Consider the following 24,794-nt stretch of genomic DNA (forward strand, 5'->3'; position numbering starts at 1 on the left):
TCAATAATCGGACACATATGCGTTTAGTTGTTTATATTTCTGTTTGATTATCGCATACAAACTATACTACATAATGCATCTACTCTATGTAATTTCTTTTGTAATTTTTCTTTTTATCTTTTCCTTTTTTTTACTATTTACGGAATTCTGTTAGGGCCATCGCCTCTGAAACGCGATACGCGATAGTACGTTGATAAATTTAACGCGAAATCACGAAACTACGATAACGAAAACGCGATACTACGATGATGATAACGCGATACTACGATAACGAAAACGCGATAATACGATAGCGCGATGATGATAATGCGATATACTATCGTGTTTTCACCATCGTACTGTCGCGTTTTCACCATCGTAATATCGTGATATTGCGTTTTCGTTATCGTAGTATCGTGATTTCGCAATTTCATTATCGTACTATCGCGTTATCATCATCGTACTATCGCGTTATCACCATCGTACAGTCGCGTTATCACCATCGTACTAACGCGTTATCATCATCGTACTGCCGCGTAATTACCATCGTACTGTCGCGTTATCACCATCGTACTGTCGCGTTATCATCATCGTACTGAAATTGCGAAATCACGACACTACGATAAGGAAAACGCGATATCATGATATTACGATGGTGAAAACGCGACAGTACGATGGTGAAAACACGATAGTATAATAGCATTACCATCATCGTATCGCCACGGATAACACCCAGCTTGACAAAATAATGATTGCTTTTGCCTTTAGAAAGGTATAGCAAACGGACATCTCGAAAGGTCTATAATCAATGACCTTTCCAGATTAATGACTTAAATTGATTTGAAAAGTGACGATGCATGTACAGCTGAATGAAACTGTATGTTCCAACTGGACCGGTCAGTCGCCGGGAACTGCAGGTCAGTCGCCGGGAAATGCAGAAAAAAATCCCAGATTTTTGCATGTCATTCGCAGTTTTACTTAATGAGTGCCTTATGTAGCTGACATCATGCATGAAATACACATTCATTCAATAAATTGTTTTCTTGGTTTGCACAAGAAGAGGAAAAACGTATAAGAAAAATTACGGACAACAATCTCTATATTATACCTGTGAGATAGGTATCTTGGAGTCCCCGACATTTAAATAGTAATCGTACTATCTCATAGATAATCTAAGGTAATGTGTTTTTATCAAATACCTGTTTTACACGTGTGATTGTTGTTTATTGTTTAACATTAATATTATAGAATTTCGGATGTAAAATAGATGGTTTTAAAGCAATTGTTATGTATGAATAAAAGGTTTTGTAATATCTAATCAAAAGAAATTCTCTTTTGAGACATTTTGGTGTAATTTTAGTCAGGGCTTTTAAAGGCTTTCCTTACGATTTATGAATAAAAAGGGCACATGTGAGAGGGGATATTGTTTCTACTGCGCTTTGATGATAATCTGATTGGGCGTAATTTTCAAAGGTTTATCAGGTGTAAGATGTTGTCAGTAAGAAAACAAGCTATAGACTCTGTCTAATGTACACGGTCTTCGTTAGCGAGTTGTCAACAGTCATTACAAAATATGTTACAAAATGTTTTTTCAACCATCACATATGTCTATTAAAGCGACAACCGGGTCTTAACCAACGAGTTCTGTAATCTACATAACTGGTCAACCCGAAATTGGCATGACTATTATCTGAATGAAAGGCCCGAGAAAACAGCACCATGAACTTTTCTATAAAAATCATATTATAAGCGACATCATTCTCAGATTTGTCGTATAGTGTCATTAAAGTCATGCAATTCACGGGAGGCAACAGAAAATGGGACAGTTCCCCTAGATTTTTTATCGGGCCGCCGGTCTTTCCTCATTCAAAGATCATTAATAGCCGGTGCTAGGGAGCGTTAGAGGTGTTGTACATTTCATGACCTCTTATGAACAGACTCAGTCAAACCGAGTCTGCTATTATTCTTCTTGGTTGCATTTTATGTTTCCAAAGGATCTTTTTACAGATTTTGTTAAAACTGTACATAGAGACTTTTACAACTATTTACAGCCGACACTAAAATGTACGTTAGAATAAGCAAGAGGGTCAACGAAATAACCTTTCAAACAATATTTCTTAGTAAAAAAAAAATAGTGATCTTTCAATCAGTGGTTGCTTGTATAAGTAAGTAAATTGTTATTATAGTGACTTGTGTATACATAAATTCCAAATACATAATATAAATACATCAAAAGACACTCTGCCCATCTGACCTATGTTTTATGTTAGTTTATCTTTGATGCTAGCACACAAAGATACACGCATTGACACATGAAGATGAATAATATTGTTTCAAATACAACTTGATTGTCGTTTTAGAAGAGAGTTTATACAGCGCTGAATGTTCTGAGGTCATTGTTTTTTTATGTAGTAAACAATCTCAGTAGGAGTTGGAAACTTTGAAAAACCGTTACCTTCTTAAATAGGGAACATTATATTAATTTGAATCAAAGTACAATTGCACATTTCTAGATTTCGTACCGCAATTTGGAATCAGGGCAATAGAGATAAAAATATGTTCAAAAGGCAGCAAAATGAGTGGCAAGTAATCAATGACACTTTTGTCATCATGACATATACTGTAGGGTAAAGGAAGTTAGGTGTTATAGAAGGATAAGTTACATTACCTTTATTACTTATTTCATTCTTCAAACAATGTTAGTGAAGCGAAATTGGGCATTATTTTAATTAACACCAGATAGTGCAGTGTGATTTCAAGAACATTTAGCATGGTTAGCGCTTTTCCAAATGACACCGATATTTTCATTGTACTTGTATTTCCAATTAATAGGCACAATGCAGATTAAGCACTCAAATGATTATTGACAGCTATGTATAGCCATTCGTGAAAAAAGCCACTAATAATGTTGAATTGTGTCATCAACACACTGAAAAATAAGAAATACTGAAAAATTAGTAACAAAAAGAACACTGGAATTATTATCACAATGTCATAATAAAACAGGTTCTCAGAATGAATTCTGCTAAATCTGAATACTTTATCATTATGATAAGACCTCCATGTCACAGAAAAGTGTGTGTTGTGTTAGGAATTCAGAAGTTAAACATAGAAACTGTACTCAAACTTTCCTTAACTCTTTGTTGAATATCCTTAATATTTCACAAAGTTTGTACATTTGATATATTTACGCAGGACAGTTTTCCACGTTTGCTCAGTGCATGATAAGAAAAATACATTTTTAGCTCGACTATTTGACTTTTTTTTCAAGTATAAGAGCTTTTGTTTTCATACTTTTGTCGGGTCGGTGTCACAAAAGTTTTGCTTGTAAGCATTTTTCTCAAAAACTGCCGAGCGATATGCTTCCAAATTTAAAACATGCCTTCGCTATCATTAGGTGACAGCACAGGACATAGTACATAACTGTAGCTTTTTACGCCTTTTCAACTTAGATATCGGTTAAGGTAGCTATGCACGTTTGATTAAACGGCAGTAATAGTGTAACGTCATTTATCCGGATAACGTAGACTTAAGCCTGGATACGGTGTGCGAAATAATGTAAGTACTTTATGAATTGATGGGAACCTGTGGAGAAGTTTACAACAATGGCAACATTTTATCTTTCTAAAGTAAAACTATGATATCATAACATCTCACACATAATTCTGAATAACAATCAGCTTGAAATATTCGGATCAGTCTTTCAACTATGAACAAATATCTCAAAAACAAGCACATTATTGGCTATAAATTTATTTAAGACTGTGAGAAGTTTCATAAAGATACACATCCTATACAATATTTATTCGCGAATTTTTTTATCAAAATTGTCATTTTCCCATGGACTCCCATTATGCTTTTTCAAATCAGTATAGCAATAATTCAAGCATAAAACCCGTTTTTATTTGTTATGTTTTCTTAATATATTCTGAAGTTTTGAAAAGTCAGGGTTTAATCAAATTCTACATTGTATACTTTTTTTATCCGAACTTGCAGAACTACCTGAAAGTTTTGCATGTAAAACGGTTTTTCTACAACTGTGTGGTCGAATGCTTTCGAACTTCATACTCATATCTTTGTAATGATCAGCTTAGCTCACAGGACAAGTTATACAAGCTATATAACTCTAGCATAATATTTTGTCCAAGTTATGTCCCGTTTATAAAAAAAAGTTATGTGAAAGTATATTGCATATAAGCAGGTTTCTCAGAAGCAAATTTTGCCTGAATGCTCCCAAACTTATCATAAGTCTTGGGGTCATGAGATAATCACTCAGAGCAGGTTGCAAAACTCATACTTACATTTTCAAAATATTGCCCCTTTTTAACATCGAAATTTTAATGAAAGTTTTACATGCAAGCATGTTGTTTAAGAAGTATTGTCAAATTGTTCATAAGTCTCCGGCATCATAAAATGGCCATTCTGGACCAGGCTCCATATCTTTGACTTACACTGTACAAACATATTTTAATTTGTCGGCTTAAAAAATGTTCGATAAGCTAGGTCTCACTTAGTAGAGCGTGCTACCATTTTGACAGGTCCTAAATTTCAAAATACTTAAAAAAGTCTTCTTATAAAAAACAAATTGCTGCTGAAATACATATTATTTGCAAAGGATTCGCACATAAATAAAAAAGAAAAGAACATATTTTAACAAAATTAGGAGCTTAGGTTAATTTTGTTATGGGAAGGACGAGCACATGTCAATCATTTCAAGGGGTGTCCTTTCATGTCCAGTCAAATACATAAGTATGTCACGGATGTTATGTTCTATATATAATTTTATGCTCATTCATTTTTCAGTTGTGCGCGGAGTATAGCGGACCTTCATATACACTTCTCACTTTATTTAATTCTTTGACAAAATTAATGAATCAATTATCTCTGGATAACTCGTCTTTATTTAACCGTTGTTGTTTCGTTCTGTTAAAAAGTGGATAAATTACAACTCATATTTCGAAGATACCTTTCTGATATTCTTGGAAAAAAGATCATACAGGCGTGGTGTTTTCAAATAAAATGTATTAAACATACTTGCGATGCGGATTATTTAAGTTAAGCCCTGTTTGTTTCTAGACCAAGCGAATGTAGAAAATAATAAGGATACATTACATTACTATTCGACTGGGACTACACAGCCATCCGACTGAGTGAAGGTGAGTATACTGAATTTGTTATACGTCAAAGAATGTTAGCCATATATTAGCACGTTAGCATCATTTGTTGGACGTTATGCATTCTTGATAAATAGAAAGCCATGGTTAAACAACATTTATCAAGATCACCGAGACTAAAACCTGGATCCTACATACAGAAATGTAAAAACGTAAATAATGCCAAGAATAAACCTTACAGTTTCATATGCTAAATCTCCTGAGTATCTATTGAAATTTAAAGTTATAATACTGGCCAGCGAAGATTACGTAGCGAATTTTTTTGGAAGGTCATTTTTCTGCAGCAACGCATAAAACATCCGTTCACGAAGACATTGACTGGATAAATGTACCTGTAAATTGACAGATTCCACCGATTGAGGCGGATATAAAAAATGTTACTTTCGGTTTCATTGACACAACCGCCATCATTCGGATACGTCCGTGACTACGCCAAAGGAAGTGGGCTAATCGTACGGTCCCGTATGAATAGTGAAATAAACCGCAGGTGGTTATTCGTACGGAAGTTTTGTATTACATTGTACTGAAGTCATTCAACTGCTATGTTTTCAACCGATTTCTTTACTTTTCTTTAATTTTCAGTCGCACATAAACAGGAAATGATTTCGAATATAGAAAAAGGCTAATTTTATGTCTGCATGCAATATTGTTGTCATCGTATGACACATATGCAGTAAGTGTGAAAAATAAAAATGTCATCTATAGAAGTTCACATCATCGTTTGAGTATCATGTAATATGCTTACTTTTTCTTTCATATTTCGGTTGATAAGACTAGAACTAATTATTGACGATAATAAGTCTTCTCTCTCTCTTTCTCTCTCTCTCTCTCACTGAAAGACGCTGCTAAATATCTGAGCGTAAAACTAAGTAAATAAATGTACACAATGTATCTCATTTGGTCAGAATATGTTGATAACATCACATCAAAAGCAAAGAATTCACTGAGATTCATCAGAAGGGGAATAAACAAAAAAGAAAAACAAAAAACAGCTTACAACACATTGCCTGCCCATACCTTAAACACTGCTCCTCTATAAAAATGAGACTAACATTTACATGTTCCACAAGATTGGAGGACGGCTATCGTTGTCCCTGGATACATAAAGGGCCCACGAAGCAAAGCCAGCAATCACAAACCTATTCTCTTACTTGCAATTGCTTAATTCCAACTGATCGGGCATGTTTTAGTATCAAATATTATTAATCATCTAGATAATAAAATTTGCTTAATTCCTTCCAACATAGCTTCCGCTCAAAACACAGTTGTTAATCTCAATTTTTATTAAATTTTAGTCAAGAATTTTTGATTACCTTGAAGCTAGTAAACAGACAGACGTAATAGTAATGGACTTTATCAAATCGTTTGTCAAAGTCGATCACAATCGTCTGGTCTATTATTATTATTATTATTATTATTATTATATACCAGATTTATATAGCGCCCTTTTCATGATCAATTTCACGTTCAAAGGCGCTTTACATAGTTCAAATGCAGCCACACAGGGCGCATAATTCATCCTCTATTAGTACAGACACAGAGCGATCTGACCAGAGGGACAGAGTGAGAGAAAGCCCCCCGCCCCTGACAGAGAGATCAGAAATCAGATACCTTTAAATACAATACGAACACAAAAGGTCTTCAATCAGATATGCCACATTTGGTATCAAGGGTACCGCAAGGGTATGTCCTTAGGCCTTGCCTTTTCTTAACATGTCCGTCACCTGCCAGGCTCACTTAAAAGCACCGTAAGACTCGTTGTTGATGATACAGTAGTTTATCTCACTATAAATATCATGCATGATTGTGAGACTCTCTAGCAGTACCTCCATAAATTAGAGCTGTGGAAAAAGACCCGATCAAAGGAGTTGAATTCCGATAATGCGAAGTGATTAGGGTATATAAAAAGAAATAAAAAAACATTGCTTTTCGCTATAAGCTATATGTCCATGAATTTAAAACTATAAAAATGCTTAATATTTAGGCGAACCAGCAGTGTTAGATCACAAAAAAGACAAACAAGACCCTAAAATACAGGAAAAGAAATGATCAAACAAATGATAAATGTACAAGTTTAAGAAACTCTGTATAAAACATGTTCAACCATAATTGGAATATTGCTCAACTGTTTGGCATTCAACAGTCTCTAACACATGGAAATGAAAGATTAAGAAAGGCTGCCGCCAGATATGTTCAAATCAAGTATGTCTGTAGATGAAGCATCACAGAAATGTTAACTGTACTGGCAAATGTTAAAACAAAGAGAAATTTCACATCCTTGCATCCCTGATTCTTTTATATAAAATCCGTCATTCGTCCATTGTTTTTTTTTGTAGATCAGTACCGGCTAGACTCTCAGGACCTTCACTTTTATATTCCCTTCTCTCGTACCCATTATCAAGAGAACTCATTCCCCCCCCCCCCCCCCCCCCCCCCCCCCCCCAAGAAACATTAGACTCTGAAACAACCTACCACATCATGTTAAATCTAGTGCTACTCTTAAAGAGTTCAGGAGTGTTGTATATTGAATGAATTATATGTGAATATATTTAGAATGTTATAATGCGCATGCTCAGTATCTTCCCGCCACACATACCTGGAATAGCCAGTAGTCAGTAAAATTTAGAACTATCAACACGTGTTTGTGTTCTCTTTCTAGCACACAATCTGTGGCTATATTAGATCTATAACATAATAAACATCAAATACAACAAGGAGTGGCCTAGATTGTTCAAACCTGAAATATCTGTTTTATCATCTTTTAACCTGTAACTTGTAATATAATAGTGCTGATTTTAATATTGCACACTAATTTGTGTTTTCAATGAAGGCTGGATCTAGGTGCTAGGAGGCGTGGGCAGTGTTGCATTTTCCATTACTGCTCATGAACAGACTCAATCAAACCGAGTCTGCAATTTTCACTGTTTGTATTGTTCTCGGTGCTTCCGAGGGATCTACTTTTCAGATTATATTAATCATCGGTGTCGACCAGACAGTCGCCTCCCAGTCACAGTCAGTCATTGACAATGGGGACTATCTAGTTCTGGCTAACATAACTTAACTGACACTGTTTTTATTTTCTGATGGTCGCATTCATTTAGTTATGGCGAAACCCCATGTTTTAACTAACCAGTATCAAACCGCAACATCTCGCACAGTCTCTCGTGAGGAACTCATGATGTCATGCAACAGTTCAGAGCACGTGGTTATTCTTGAAAATCACTATCAAAATTTTACCTATTTATGAATTTATATAATCACATAAAATCTATAAAACAACATACAATTTCTCAGAACATGTCAATAAATAACGATTCTCTACAGCCTATTGTTTTTTCAAAATGAAGAGTACCCTGACCAGGCGACAACTGAATGACGGACAAAATATTGCAGACAGGGGTACCAATTTGAAACTTGTGTTCAAATTATGTTGCATGGATTATTTATGCCAGATCAAAAGGAAAATTGATAAGAAATATTGTATAGTAAAAGGTGAGTCCATTGCATTTGATAAAATTATAGCACGACAGACTTCTGGAACGAAGGTGTTAGGTGTCAGTACGGGATTCATTTTAGCTCAGAGATCCGTAACAGCATATTATATAAACATCTTTGAGCTGAACTTCTAGCTAGGGACTACTGTGCAGATGTAGACAAATTGATTGTGAAACGTACGGGACCGTAATACGAGCCACGCTAAATGATTGTTCGTACGGGACCGTACAAAGAGCCACGCTAATCTATTTTAAGAAACAAAACAACAACATGTCTAGCACATTCGTATCGCATTTTCTGGTAAACTGCCTTTCTTTTTATTTAACAACAGGCTAAATTTTAATTAATGCATTTTTGTAGAAATGGCATCGAAAAGCAAAATATTTGTAAATTTCTGCATTTATCCGCCATTTTACACAAAATCCTATCACGGCCGACCAGCCACTGTTGTTTTCGGCGTATTTAAATTTTTGTCACGTGACACTGTCTTCGTTGGTTTACGGAATTCGGCGAAGCCTGGCGAGTGAATTAGTGTAAAGCTGGTCATTAAATATTTCATGGTTTTATATCCATTCGTATCTCAATAATATTCGGCAATTCAAGTCTAACTAACGGGCGAATTTGTTCATTAGACTGTCTTCTACAAATCTACAAAGTTATTTGCTTTATTTTAACGGTGCTTTTTACCAGTATTATAACTTTAACGATAATCACTGCAGAAAACAGATAGCTATAATGTAGAACAACCGTATAGTACATGTAATTGATATCGTTTTTAGAATGTGACAACATTAGCTCTGCATACCTTATAAGTGTAATTATTGATGCACTGATAAATAAATCTCCATTTGTGTTGGATACAATTGCAACGAGTTAAATTAAGTGAAAAAAAAACATGTATTTTTTCGTATTTGTATCAAAAACTTCACTGGTCAAATGAATGTATTAATCGTTTATGCACTGATTCTTCTGTCACGATCTTTGTTAGTATGTTCAGCTTTACATACTACTATGTACAATCATATGAGAACTATAGCTTTTACATCATACTAATTATATACTTTCTAGGAAAATTATAAGTTTTTGTGCCCGCGTCGGTTCGTTGAAACATAGGGATAGTCAAGCACCCGCTTATCTTTTGCCGATTAGGTTCGTACAATCAATGGACGTTATGATACAGCTAAAAGATGCTACAAATGTACACACACGTTTTGTTATATTACGGACTGTCTTATGTTTTGTGGATATATGTTGATAATCTATAAGAATTACGAATGCTGAAATAATGTGTAAAATTAATACGTAGGACGAAGATGAATCAGTATTTAAATGAATCGTTTATATCAAATTCCATTGTTAATCAAAACGTAAGTTAACATGATCAAATAAAACTAGGTAATTAAGGAATCCTGTTCGTGCCACATTAATTCTCGCCTCACCAACACGCGAAAATGCGATCATGTTCGTGCCACTTTAATTCTCGCCTCACCAACACGCGAATAATGCCTTGTCCAAAATCATAATAAACTATATACATGCGATATTTAACAAGCCTCGAGAGGTTTTTGAGTCGATAATTATCGTCTTTATTTCCGCATCGGGAAACTAAGATTCCGTTTAAATAATGATACATAGTTGCGAGAGTTAGTAAAACAGCGCATCTCGCATTGTCGCCCGGTGTGAGGGCTTAAATCTTACTATAGCATTGTGGATGAAAATTTCTGTTACAACGTTAAGGGGGCAAAGGACAGTAAATTTGAATCTTCCACAAATCTGCGCTGATACCAGTGCGAAAAAAAAAGAATTTAAAAAATCCAATTTTGAGAAATTCCAGGGAAGTGTTGAGCGGATGTATTGCATACACTTAGCACTTCATCATGTGACATTTTCAGCTTGCCGTTTCCGTTGTATCTATGATAAATACGAGTGAAACTCCGGTTTCAGGACACTAAATTTTGAGGCAAAAATGGCACAAAATGCGCACCTTGCGCGACCTATACTATCTACAAACGACTGACCTAAAACATGTATATTTTTAAAGCAGGTGACCAAACGAAAATAATGGTTGGAAGAAAAGTGTCTCATAACCGTTTACTTTCTCCGCAAATTTGAGCTGAATCTTGATGGACGGATGACCGTTTCCATTTCGTCAGATTTCCGTTACATAATTTTAGACCAGGCTGTGTACACGGAGCTTGAAGGACGGATTACACCAAACAGGAAGTGACTACTGAGTGTTACACGTGAAGTAGTCCAAAATGTAGCTCCATGCTATGAATGAAATCTGGTAAAATGAGTCATATGAGGAGGTGACAGTTATATTTTTGGCTTAGTTTTATTGCTTATTGTATTGAGAAAAGATCTAGACCATTTTCCTTGTGAATTTCCTGAAATAAATTTTTTATTCTTTGAGAAAATCTCTACATACGCGTAATTGCTAAACGTTTAAAACAGTATTAAGGTACATGATATTTTTTTTAATATCATCATGCCAGATGATATTCATTTGAGTGACACTCTGCCGGGGAATTTTCATTTGAATAACATCAGGTCTGGTGATATTCATTTCAATAATACCCGTGCCGAAAATCGTTCCAATTATTTGATCTTTGGAACCGTATTGGGCAGAGTTTACAATACTATACAATACAGAGTTTAATTAAAGTAGGCCTTTAAGTAAACAGAGAAAAGATAGTAAAACGCGACAGTGCGGTGACGAAGCGCGACAGTACGATGGTGACACTAAGATTGTAAAGCGCGACAGTGCGATGGCGAAGCGCGACAGTACGATGGTGACACTACGATGGCGAAGCGCGACAGTTAGACGGACTGTCATTATCGGACGGTCGCGCTTCGCCATCGCACTGTCGTGTTGTCATCATCGTACTGTCGCGCTTCGCTATCGTACTGTTGTGCTTTTCGCTTTGCATTCAAAGGGAGCAAGCGCTGGCCCCTAACGGAACACTGTGTGGGAGTTAAACCACAAAACTACATTATAGTTTCCAGTATTATGTAATTATGCAATTCTGAGGAAATTTGCTCAGTTTGAATAAGCTTTAGTGTCCCCATTTTTATGCGTGATGAGTGGTGGGAAATTTGGGCACTTGAGTTGCCATTATCCGTCCGTCTGTCTGTCCTCCAGTCTCTTCTACCGTCCGTCCGAATTTGTGTCGTGCATATCTCATAAAGTATTTACTAAGAGTCATCAAACCTCACAGGATTGTTATGCAGCAAGTGAAGTGGTGTAACTGATGTTTTATTTGGACCTTACACAGCCAGACCAGAGTTTTACCCCTTAACTTAGTCAAAATATACGTATTACGTATAGGAAATATTTCTTATAAAATTTCACAACATTTTTATTTCTATTTTCAAGAAAGATGTAATACCAAACGTATTTCAAAGTTTCATTGTGACACATAAGATTTTTTTAGAGGAATAAAGACATTTAATTGAAGCCACCCCACCCATTTACTGGGCTAAATTTTGCTTCTCTGTAAACTTTGGTAAAATTTTCACTTGTATGCTTTATTTTTTACTTGGATTCTGAAATATCATTCATTCCGTCATGAATAAGGCCCGTGTATCAGTGCTATACACTGGGCACGTTAAAGAACCAGGCTGTCTATTCGCAACGAGCTAGGCTAAGTTAGCCGGACAAGCCTGTATCTGATTTTTGATCTCTCTGTCGTGGGGGCTTTGTCTCACTCTGTCCCTCTAGTCAGATAGCTCTGTGTAGAGAGTAGAGGATGAATTATGCGCCCTGTGTGGCTGCATTTGAACTATGTAAAGCGCCTTTGAACGTGAAATTGATCATGAAAAGGGCGCTATATAAATCTGGTATAATAATAATAAGTTAAAGCATAGCAAAAGTTCCTTCTAGGGCACATCTATATAAATATATATATTGATCATCTTGTAAAATTTTGGTTGCAAGATCTGTTTTAAATATTGGCCATCAGTATGTGGAACCCAAAGGTCGGACACAAGGACAAGACCATTCTACCTGATATTCCGTATCCCCCACCTCCGTTTAATCAGGGAGTCGATGGCGCAGTGGTTAGCAGGTTGGACTACAACGTCAGCGATCCGGGTTCGACTCCCGGACCAATCCGAGTTCGATTCCCGAACCCGGATTGATTCCCGGTTGCGTCCGATATCCCGACTTGTGTTCAGTGCTGGGTGATTTATTTTAATTGGTACTCTTACCAAAAGTATCGGTCTAGACTAGATTCTGGGGATGTAAATATGACGCCTGCAGTGGGCTCGGCTAGAAATAAGTTGTCGACTACCCACGTTAAACAAGAAACTTTACTTACATTTAAGCGCCCCTGGGGGCGTTACATTTTGCACCAAGGGTGCTTTAAATACAAAAAACTAAAATTCTGGAAAAGAACTATGTTGTTTTATACTGCCTAACAATGTCAAGTAAGTATTTACGCTAACATAAATTGTTAAATCCAACAACAAAGCAAATCTGTTACCACTTTCAGTTGAGTAAATACGGCAATAAGAATACGCCGGCTATACACGTTGACCGGTCAGTAGTGTTACATTCGATGCGTGAATTTGATGCGCATAATTAGAGGGTCGCAATTGGGTTTGTTTTCACATATTGACCATGCATTCGAAAGTAATGGTAATATTCAGTTATATACAAGTAAATTTGCTGATATATGTCTACCTGTTTGTACACATGTTATGCTCTTCAAGAATATAGGAAATAAAAGAATCAATCAATCATCCTCGGGTGTAGTAATATGTAATCCACGGAGCGCGTTCAGTCAGAGAGTCGCCTCAATTAGGAAAGAACAATTTTAACGTCAGAGGTTAATTATAAGGTCACGGCTTTTGATTGGCCAGCTTGTAACGACAACAGCGTTCGAGGTCATTGCTCAGTCAAGTGTGACTTACCAACCCTAAATATTCCTTCTCAAGAGAAGGAACAATAATGATAATAATAAATTATGGTGATTTTTTTTTCATAATTCCACATTTTGTGCAACATTCATTAATAAAACGATCAAGAAAAAATGGGTGTCAGTGCATAGGATTTTATGCTATTACATTTTCCAACAAAACTTTCCGTCGTAATTATACTACATATGACGTTTATAGAAATGACAGGAACCTACATGGGGGAGGAACAATGCTACTTATCAAGACAACATTAAATTCGGCTCCGTTGACATTTCTAGAAAATGAATCGGAATCTGTTTGGTCTAAAGTATCTCTAAATGGGAAAGATCACTACTTCGGAAGCTGGTACAGAGAACCAAGCTCACCAGTGGAACATATGAACTTGTTAAGAGAACAATTTCTTAAAATTAAGGAGAAAGTTAAATCTTATATAATACCAAACATACATATACTCGGGGATCTGAACTTTAGGAAGATTGATTGGGAAAAGAAAATTAATAAAGAAACGGGGTCAAGCCTAAGTGATTGTGACGGCCAAATACTTATAGACATTTTAAATGAGAATAGTGCGGAGCAAGTTATTATGTTTCCAACCAGGGAAAATAATACTTTAGATTTGTTTATTACAACAACCCCTGACCAGATAAAGAACATTGATTCACCTGATAAATTTAGTGATCATGATGTTATTATGGGCACATTTACAAATTTTAAACCCTATAAAAAACAGCAAAAGAGAACATTTTTAGTTTACTCCAAAGGGGATTACATTACAATGAGAGATGAAATGTCGAATTTTAGTAATGATAAATACTTTAATGGATATCAGAATGATCGTTGTGTAGAAAAGAATTGGAACCTATTCAAAACTGCAGTATTAGAATCTATAAAGAAAAGCATTCCTAGCAAAAGAAGTAAGGGAGTGAAGTCAGTACCATGGATATCTAACAAGATTAAATCACTTATTAAAAAACGTAATCGTGTTCATTCAAGTTTTAAAAAAACAGGCAACACCAGACTGAAAAATAAATGGCAAAAAATTAGACTATCAGTACAAAAAGAAGTAAAAATCGCGCATGATTCATACGTAAATAATCTTATTGGGGACATCAAGAGTGACTCGAAACCTTTTTGGAAGTATATTAATAGTAAAAAATCAGAAAAATCTGGAATTCCTCCCTTAAAAACAGAAGATGGCAGGACAGTTGAATCTGATATCGATAAAGCAAATGCATTGAATAAACAATTCACAAGTGTTTATACAATAACTGAATATTCATCAGTACCGGTATCTTTTAAGGATGGTAATGTTAAAATGGAAAACATAATAATGACATCGAAAGGGGTAGAAAAACTTTTAATAGGACTAAATGTAAATAAAGCGATGGGACCTGATTCGTTACATCCAAGAGTGTTAAAAGAGCTCGGCCCAAGCATTGCAGACATTCTGGCACATCTATTTCAACAATCAATTAATGTAGGTGATACCTGATGACTGGAAAATGGCAAATATATGCCCATTATATAAAAAGAAGGATAACTCTTTACCCAGTAACTATCGCCCTGTATCATTGACTTGTATCTGTTGTAAAGTGCTAGAGCACATTATTTGTTCAAACTTGATGAAACATTTTGAAGCCCATAATATACTTAATAGTAGGCAACATGCATTTAGGAAACATCACAGTTGCGAAACACAACTAGCAACAGTGATTAATGACTGGGCATATTCAGTAGACAGAAACAAACAAGTGGATATTTTTATTCTTGATTTTGAAAAAGCGTTCGATACTGTGCCACACGAACTTCTAAAATCTAAAATGCATAAATACGGTGTAAGACCCAATATTTTAAATTGGATTGACTCATTTCTGGTAAATCGCAGTCAGTGTGTAATAGTCAACGGTGAATCATCCAACGTATCATCAGTTCTATCTGGAGTACCACAGGGAACAGTGTTAGGACCTATCTTATTCTTAATACATATTAATGACATTTCTGATAATATTGCATCAAATATCAGGTTATTCGCAGATGATTGTGTGTGTTATCGGGAAATACTAACTGAAAACGACTGCTTTGAATTACAAAAAGACATTGATAAATTAGGAGAGTGGGCAACCACATGGGGGATGAGATTTCAACCAGTGAAATGTAATATGATGACCTTATCGAGAAAAAAATCAATCATAAAATATCAATACACCCTTAAAATACTCCCCTGGAATTTCTGAAGTCAATCAAATAGTTGGGGGTTTATATAACATGTGATCTTACTTGGAATAAACATATTGAAGAAACGTGTAATAAGGCATACAGAACATTGGGATTATTAAGACGGAATCTACAGGCTTGTCCTCAGGATGTCAAACTTCAAGCGTATAAAGGTTTAATAAGACCAGTTTTAGAATATTCAAGTACAATTTGGGACCCACATCAACAATATTTACAAGAAAAAATCGAAGCGGTACAAAAACGATCAGCAAGATTCATCACATCAAACTACAACTTCGACCCAGGAAGCATGACTGGAATTTTAAATGACTTAAAGCTAAAACCTCTAAAGGAAAGAAGAAAACAGAATCGTCTTATTTTATTCTGTAAAGGTTTAAATAACACCGCGTCAGTACCAGTGGACCATCTATTTAAACCTATACGTGTCACTAAAAACAAACACGTGGAACATTTTAACCTTATATATGCCAGGACAGACGTTTATAAGTACAGTTTCATACCTAATACACTACGCGATTGGAATTCTCTACCACCCGAACTCATTCAGAGCTACAGAACCTCAGAAAAACCAGTGGATTTATTTATCAATTGTATCAAAAAGTTGGACTAATTATAAGTTCCCAACACTTGGCGCAGGCGCGGTGAGAAAATGTCGATGAGATGTGTCACCGTAAAACATCAAGATCAAGATCAAGACCTTACCTGCTGTTAACATTCTGAAATAAAATGTATTTAGGACATTTGAAACATTGTAAATCACTCTGTGGTTTATACCCCTGTTTGATTTGACTATTAAATAAGTCAAAATAGTTTGTCGTTTTATTGATATTGTGTAGTTTTAGTTGAGTTATTTTGTGTAGATATTCACAGCTGTTTGACCTTGCTGGGTCTATTTTGAGCAAGTTAACATTGGTATTCCATGGGACTCCTAATTTGATTGGTTCAGGCTTGAATTTGATTGGCTCGCTGGAGATAGACATGACCTCATAAGACCATTTTGAATGAATACCTAGATTGTACACTTCATTGATTATACATCTATTTCAGGTGATAAGGTAATATAGTAGTAGTGAATTATTAACAGTAGGTAAATTTATGTTTTGATTATTTTTGTATTTATCAAAAACTGGGTAGATTAAAAAGAAAATTAATGAGTTTAATATGATTAATTTTTATTGATTAACTTAGTTTAAACTTTGGGTGACAAAACAACCTTGGCATTTGTTACTATATCCGTCCCCCGTTACTATTGGCTTAGGCTTACTGTACATTTGATTGAACATAGAACATTAAAATTTATTTTTATACTGTAGAGATAGACCCTAAATTTTTCAATGATAGTATTACATTAAATGAAGTCTAGTTATTAATTTCCAAGTCCTTGAAATAACCAAAAATGATTTCACAAAGGTGAAGTTTATGATAGTTTTGTTAATATCAATAACAGAAGTTTTAATTTTTAATTTAAAGTTGTGATCCACAAAGAATGGCAACTCCTGCCTTGGGCTAGTACTTATAAGTAGAGACCTATTAGTTTACTTCCCTTGCAATTACACATTTAAGTGGAAATTGAAAACTGTTTCAGACACAATATTATACTTTTTTACACAACAAAATCATTAAGGATTTATTCATTTGTGTTTGATTTACCCCTCAAGACATGGTTCCTATGATTCTGTCAACTTATATATGGTAAAAAATTAACTTTTAACAAGCCAATAATAAAATGAAGTACCAGTAGGTAAATAATAGTGCAGATAATACAGTTTTGCTTGTATCAAAATGTCACAATAGATCCACTTTTGTAATACAGAACACCTGGTAGGATTAGTAAAGGTGCAATTATATTGATCTCTATTTCCTATGCCTATATACTGTGAATAACATATGATACGATTGGTGAACTAATTTAATTATGTTTTTTGATTGCGTGACCGCAATCTAAAGATCAAGGGGAATATTATAATAACTTTTATTTTTATTTTGGAAGTCAAAAATTGGTATAATAATGTTTATAATACTATATAAAGATGTAAACATATTTTTTTGTAAGTTAAACAAGTGGTTGCTTTTTACTTGTTAACTGAAGTTTTCACGCAACACCACATTTGAATGTTGACAGAATGACCGGACGTCATTTAAAAAGTTGGGGACAATGTATGTAGGGTAGGCTTCATATTTTTGGTTATAGGAGTTGTTTCCCCTTGACCTCTGTTTATTTTTATTTTCCGCCAAAACTGGTAACATGACAAGAACTCTTCTGTTTTGGAGGTACTTTTAGGTTGGTTTTAGTCAGACATTTCGCAAGGCAGTTCGCCGTTATTCTCGTAAGAGGATTTCATGGTTAGTGCTAATTGTAAAATTTATTTCAGATGAACAGTGAGTTTTAAAAAACAGACTATAATGTTCCTCTTTTATGAATTATAAATGTTTTAATTTGAGATGGTTTTGAGATGACAGTCTCTTTTCTAATGTCACATGATTCTGTTTTTCATTTCATCGTTAATAATACGGATGCGTTTTCTAACTTTACAGCACAGATCACGTAAATTACCGCCCGAGTGTATAAATAGTGTTTAAACACTCTTTTGATATTAATTATTTCGATTCTAATATACCCTTAATATAAAACAGTTAATAAAATAAAGAAGCGCTCTTTCTTGCTCGCAATAAAAACTGATGTCACCACATGTTAACGTGACGTCATTCTAACGTAAGATTGTTTGAACAGAGACAAGCATACTAGAATTAACCGTTAAAACATGTATGCATTTCCTACCTTTACAGCACAGATCACTGAGTGAGAGGAGCAATGCTGAAAGGAATGGAACAGTTTGTACACTTAATTCTCTGTAAATTGGTAAGCGCACTTATGGTTGTTTTTTATTTACTTTTATATATGCCTGTATAAACAGTTGTAATGTTTTTATTTGAAGCCAACAGACACATTATTTTACGACAAGATTACTTTCAGTTATGGGACGTGTACCTACCTGTTATATTGAGAGAGGCTACTTTGCTTAGATATCTTTTAGAGATTTGTACCTCCTATATTGTTGGTATAATCTAAATATTGATATCTCTTAAAACTAAGATATTTAGTATGGTATACATATTTTTATTTCAGGTTGTCATCATGGTGTCATCATCGTCCTCGCTTTTGCTTTTATAAGTGATGTCACGTGTCTTAGTGATTAAGATGAGGAAATATCGAACCTAGCATTGGATGTGTATTAATAAATTGCCAAAGGTTACATTTGGGCGCGATAAGTGGTCTCAGCAGAGTAGTATGTTGTCCGTTGGAATACATAATGTTGTTATAAACTCGGCATAGAGTTAAATTTCGTTTTACTTATATAGTTTTTGGAACTCAAACTAGTTCATACAATCACGCTATTTAGTGCCGGGTCTTACTGATTTGTAAGAATGTACATTGAACAAATACAGATAACAATAACAATAGCTCTCTGTTTATCGGTGTGCTGACTGACTCTCGCTTATCTCGATTTTATATCGTGCGTACAGGTGGACTGTATTAATTTCATTTGTTGCGTAATATCATGGCGAATTTATTGCCCGACAAAGTCGACACATTGAGAAAATTGATTGAAGAGCAGGATATCATAGGTGCCCATGGATTCGTTCAGGAAAGTATGCATGTGTTCAACATTGCAGTGACAGGTGAAAGTGGATCCGGTAAGTCAAGTTTTGTGAACGCAATTCGTGGTTTGGAAGCGGACAATATTGGGGCAGCAGAAGTAGGTGTTGTTGAAACAACTAAGAGTATCAAACGATACCCTCATCCAGAAAACAAAAATCTTATTATTTCTGATCTCCCGGGTATTGGAAGTTATGCTTTTTCAAAAGAAAAGTACTTTGATATGATCAACTTTTCCGAATTTGACTTTTTTATTTTACTTTCAGCTGGAAGGTTTACTGAACTCGATTTGTTTTTGGCTTTGAAAGTACAAGAATATGGGAAAGTTTTCTATTTTGTGCGATGCAAGATAGACATGGATTTAAGAAATGAGCAAATGAGCTATCCTAAAACATATAATGAAACAGTGGTTTTAAACAGAATAAGAGAAGACTGTATTAAATATCTTGACAGTCCCATTGGAAAATGTGATGTGTTTCTCATTAATAATTATGACAGATCAAAGTACGACTTTCCAAAGCTGAACAGAAGTATTGTAAAAGACGCAGCTCTGGTAAAAATTGACTTCAGAGAGCGAGTATTGTCATCACTTGTTAATGGAGTTTATCAGAAGAAAAGGGAATTCGCAAAATCTGGTACTGTGCCAGTCAAAGAAGCAAAGCATAAAGTCCCTAACACGCCTATATATGTTGATGCAACATGCATAAGTGAAGAAATAGAACACTTCAAACAAGAGTTTTCACTTAATAAACAGGCAATTGCAGAATATGCTGCTCTTATGGATATGTCTGTTGTGGACATGACAAAGAATCTTAGTCTCCGAAGTTTGCAAATGGACTTCTCTGAAAATGGAATTCTAATGGCATGCGCTGAACTTTATCCATTTTCAAAAATAAGTTTCCCATTTTTTGGATCTTTTTTGAGTTCTAGGTCAGTCGTTAAAGTGTACCTTGAAAAAGTTATAGACCAGATGTGTGATGATGCAATCAAACTCAATATGGCGCTTATCTCTCGAACAAGAAACCAACATTCCGAGTCGAGCTCAGCGTGTGTTTAATCCGTGTAATGGACGGTCGTCTGGTGGACTAGATACTAGACAAATCTACAGGCGATGTAAAATCCCAATACCGCCTTGTATGCATCACAATTTGAGCAAAACTTAGACAGCCAGGAAATACGATAATTGCGTTTATAGCAATAATGTGTTTCTTCCACTCTGGCAAAGTTATGTTCATTTTTAGTTTCACAGTTTTTGTTAAAGCGTGAACCAGTCACATGTTTGTCTTTGGTCTGCTAGAAATACAAAACAACTCATAAGCATAGCTTTTTTTAATATGGTGCAAAGTGAACTTGGTCTTAGGAAGATACTGGTAATTCCTGTTATGGGCAGTGAAACAATTATTTTCGTTAGGGATATGATATCATTAAAACAATAAAAACACCATATCAGCCTTAAGACAAACCTCGCGTGATTTAGGGCAAATATTTTACAAATATTTTAGTGATACGAAGCAGATATGGCCACCAGATATATTTAATACTGCACGTGTATCTTTTAAAGTAAACACGAAGAGACACTTTAGATGATTTTACATCAACATATCTGATTTGGCGTTGTCACGTCCGATTGACCTTGCAAGTGTACGTGCAAGCTGGCAGATAAACAGGACTTTTTATCAAACAATTTATATGATATATCTTTACTATATGTATGCGTTGAATAAAGCCAGTTTTGATAAAGCTACATACTATCTGAAGTAACTACTGCAAACAGATGAACCTGCTTTAGTGCATCTGTTCTTAGCTAGCTTTAAATAAGATTTGCGAATTAAGTCTACGTGGACTGTGGACACCTAACACGATCGATTTTTCAGAGAACCGTTATAATTTGATTATATTATGCATGGTAGGAAAGATAGTTTATAATGGCAATAGGGTTTGGTTATTATAGCATCACTATGCGGTAGGTGATATGCAGTTGGATGTGCCTGTTTTTAGCTCGACTTTTCGAAGAAAAAGTAGAACTATTGCACTCGCTCCGGTGTTGGCGTCGCCACTGGTTAAAGTTTTTGATAAAGTCAAATATTTCTGTTACTAGCAAAGCTATTGATTTGAAACTTAAAATATTTATTTACTATTAACGTCTACACCAGGAGAAACAATCCCTATAACTCTGATTCGAAATTTGACAGAATTATGCCCCTTTTTAACTAAGAAAATTTGTATAAAGTTCTTGATAACGTCAAATATCTCTGTTACTATCAAAGCTATTGACTTGAAACTTAAAATACTTATTTACTATCAACGTCTATACCGGGAGAAACAATCCCCATGACTCTGATTTGAATTTTGACAGAATAATGTCCTCTTTTAAATTAGAATTTTGTTTTATTATAAAATCCAATATCTCTAAAAAGAAATCCGCATAACTCTGATTTGAATTTTGAGAGAACTATGTCCCTTTTTGCTTAGAACTTTTGATTAAAGTTTCTAATAAATTCAATAACAGAGGATGGGAGCAAAATTTAAAGAACTTTACTGTTGAAGCCCGTAGGAAAAGGACAATAAAGGGAAGAAATTCCCCGAAAAAATATCTAAGTCAGCTAAAAATCATAAAAAGGTACAGATATGTCAAAATACACCTTAACTTTACAAGTACAATCCATGTTGTACCAAAGAAATTGGTCTCGGTCTTTATCTACGGCCACTAATAAAAAGTTACAAATTAACCTATTTACAGTAACATAAAAGGGATGTTATTCAATAAAAATATTGTAAGTGAACAAAAAAGGAATCTGTCAAATAAAACCACGAGCACCGCAATGCAAAGCAACATAAACACAAAACAAAGACAAGTGACCTTTAAACTTTAAGTGTGACCAATACCTTGAAGCGAGCCATGCGCTCTGTACGTCGTCTCAATGTGGTGAACATTTGTGTCAAGTTTTTCTAAAATCATTCAAGCAGGTCAAGAGTAACACAGTCCACTCGAAACAAAGTTATATGACCTTTGATTCCTAAGTGTGGCATTGACCTTGTAGCCAGCTATCCAAAACAGACGCTCTGATGGACATTTGTGCAATGTTTCTGTAAAATCCTTCAATAGATCAGACACGAAACAAACTCGTATGACCTCGACCCCTAAGTGTAACCTTTACCTTAAAGCGAGCCACCTGATACAGGCGTTCCGCACGTCGGCTTGATGTGGAGAACATTTGTATCAAGTTTGTTTAAAATCCTTCAATGGGTTCACGAGTTACAGAGAGGAGTATCCCAACATACGTTCCTTCGGACGTATATTAAATAACAACAAAGGGATGGAGACGCAAGATATTACGTTTTCTACAGTTTTCAGACTGTTTTACCTGCTGACAGAGTTTAGGTTTTTTTTTTCATTTTGGACGACGACGACGATGGAATACGGATACATTGCTATCATATTAGTCCCACTTTTCAACTTTGACGCAGATGCGCAACTTATAATATCGACGAACATTGCAGGAAAGTGTTATGACGGTAGATCAAATACTTTTTGCGATAAGCATAAAAAACATTTCTCTGGTGAACAGACGGACGGACAAACAAATCCAGATTTTATCCTGTGTGGTGACGTCATAAGCCAGACCTTACCAACATTATAGGAATGTTTTCTTATCACACATGAATTAAAATTATCATGTTGAGACGGTCCCCTTGAAAAATCGATCGTCTTAGGTGTTCACAGTCCACGTAAACTGAATTCGCAAATGTCTAATAGTCCGTCAGCTAACTTTTCCAATAGTCTTATAATTATCTAATAATTACAACTTGCTAAATACAAGTTTGACATAGCATTTCTAACCGGTATACATATAGTTAGTTCTCACAAAAGCCTCTTTAAACTGTGTGTCAAACATTTATATATAAAGATGTACGATCACGTTTTTCTGCAGTATTTATGTCATACAGTATTTATTTCATACTGTTGAAGAACATTTATTTCTAAGACAAATAAGAGCAGAAAAAAGAACACTGTTTTAGCATTTCTAAAATTAAGTAAAATTGAAAAAAATGGGGGATTCTTTATACAACATACAATATCCCATTTAATGTTACAGGGATTTCAGATCTTATTATACAAGATTCTGTTGTTAAGGTAAAGAAAAAAAAACGTATTTTATTGTTTTAGTAGCACACAGAAATAATTTAAAATAGAAAGGAAGAAAATAGAATACAGATCTACTTAAATAGATACTTAAAGATACTGTTATCTTACATCAGATTAGGGCAAATGCATAAATTTTGTTGAAAGAAATATATTCAAGGAAACATTTACAAAATTGTGGATCTTTTGTTCCCCTTTTTCGGCAAATTGTGCTCATTTTATTAAATTTACAAGATTTTTGGTGTCATTTTAGTGTCATTTATTTGTTTTTAAAGAGAATTCCTATAGTTTTTTTTCCTTTCATAGATTTTTTTTAAATTCATATATATGATATGAAATTTTGTGCTGAAAACAATGAACAAATAAAAACAATAGGTCACCAGGCTCGTTTTTGTGAAAAATTGTTTTGAACACACCCACTGTTGCTGAAACTGCCAGCGATTTTTCAACATTTTCATAATTTTCTGCTTTTTTATAAATACCAACCAAAATATACATCAAGACAGCACAATAAGGTTTTTTTCTTTTTACAAATTTTATTATATATTTATTTGATATTATAGCCATATTTGTAAACACAACCACAAAAATAGCAAGATATCTGTCAGGCATGATATTTGTCAATACAACATAAACCAGTATCAACATTTGATTACTGATAAAACTTATCAAAAAATGTTATTTCATTCAAGAAACCTCATATTTAAGATTGTCTGTAACATGTTTCGACAAATGTTGACTTCAGTTCAGTTTTCCGTAGAAAGTGTCGGCTGCGCAGAAAGATGCGCATAAAAAACTATAGGAATTCCCTTTAAACTAGTTTCGCTCGCTTCGGTCGCTCCAGTATTTAGTATGTGACTTGTCACATATGCAGACAGTTTGTGTTAAAATGATATTTAAACAGCGATATTGAAACTGTGGAAGAAGTTTGAAAATTGTGTGTATACAATAATATATAACTTGTCGATGATGTTAATATGGAAATATATACAACCGGCCAAAATATTTGATAAACTGTCTGAAACTGAAACTAAAACTGCCTTATTTGATTAAACGCCTGAATTTACACATAGTATATTCACTGGCGTTGTATATTAGATTAAGAAAACATATGATAAAATATATACATAATGGTATCAAACAATTAACACGACATATTTTACAAAATTACTATACAGTGCAAGTTACA

At 34.7% G+C, this 24,794-nt stretch overlaps 2 protein-coding genes across 4 annotated transcripts; both read left to right on the forward strand.

The window, feature by feature from the left end:
- The first annotated feature begins 4,794 nt into the window (after positions 1-4,794).
- On the forward strand, positions 4,795-24,522 carry LOC128553372 (T-cell-specific guanine nucleotide triphosphate-binding protein 2-like). 3 transcript variants are annotated; one of them, XM_053534512.1, is made up of 4 exons: positions 17,787-18,146; positions 18,591-18,663; positions 18,931-19,499; positions 19,728-24,522. In XM_053534512.1, exons 3-4 carry the CDS (start codon positions 19,364-19,366, stop codon positions 20,516-20,518), a joined length of 927 nt encoding a protein of 308 aa, XP_053390487.1. In that variant the 5' UTR covers positions 17,787-18,146; positions 18,591-18,663; positions 18,931-19,363; the 3' UTR covers positions 20,519-24,522. The 3 variants fall into 3 exon arrangements, with proteins under 3 accessions (XP_053390486.1, XP_053390487.1, XP_053390485.1); XM_053534511.1 differs by lacking the exon at positions 17,787-18,146 and adding an exon at positions 4,795-5,135 and having other exon boundaries at positions 18,931-24,518; XM_053534510.1 differs by having other exon boundaries at positions 17,791-18,146; positions 18,931-24,518.
- On the forward strand, positions 13,798-15,060 carry LOC128553373 (uncharacterized). Its single transcript, XM_053534513.1, has one exon. It carries the CDS (start codon positions 13,798-13,800, stop codon positions 15,058-15,060), a length of 1,263 nt encoding a protein of 420 aa, XP_053390488.1.
- Positions 24,523-24,794: the final 272 nt, after the last annotated feature.

This window comes from Mercenaria mercenaria, unplaced genomic scaffold, assembly GCF_021730395.1.
Source record: "Mercenaria mercenaria strain notata unplaced genomic scaffold, MADL_Memer_1 contig_3754, whole genome shotgun sequence".
In the NCBI taxonomy this organism is placed as follows: Eukaryota; Metazoa; Mollusca; class Bivalvia; order Venerida; family Veneridae; genus Mercenaria; species Mercenaria mercenaria.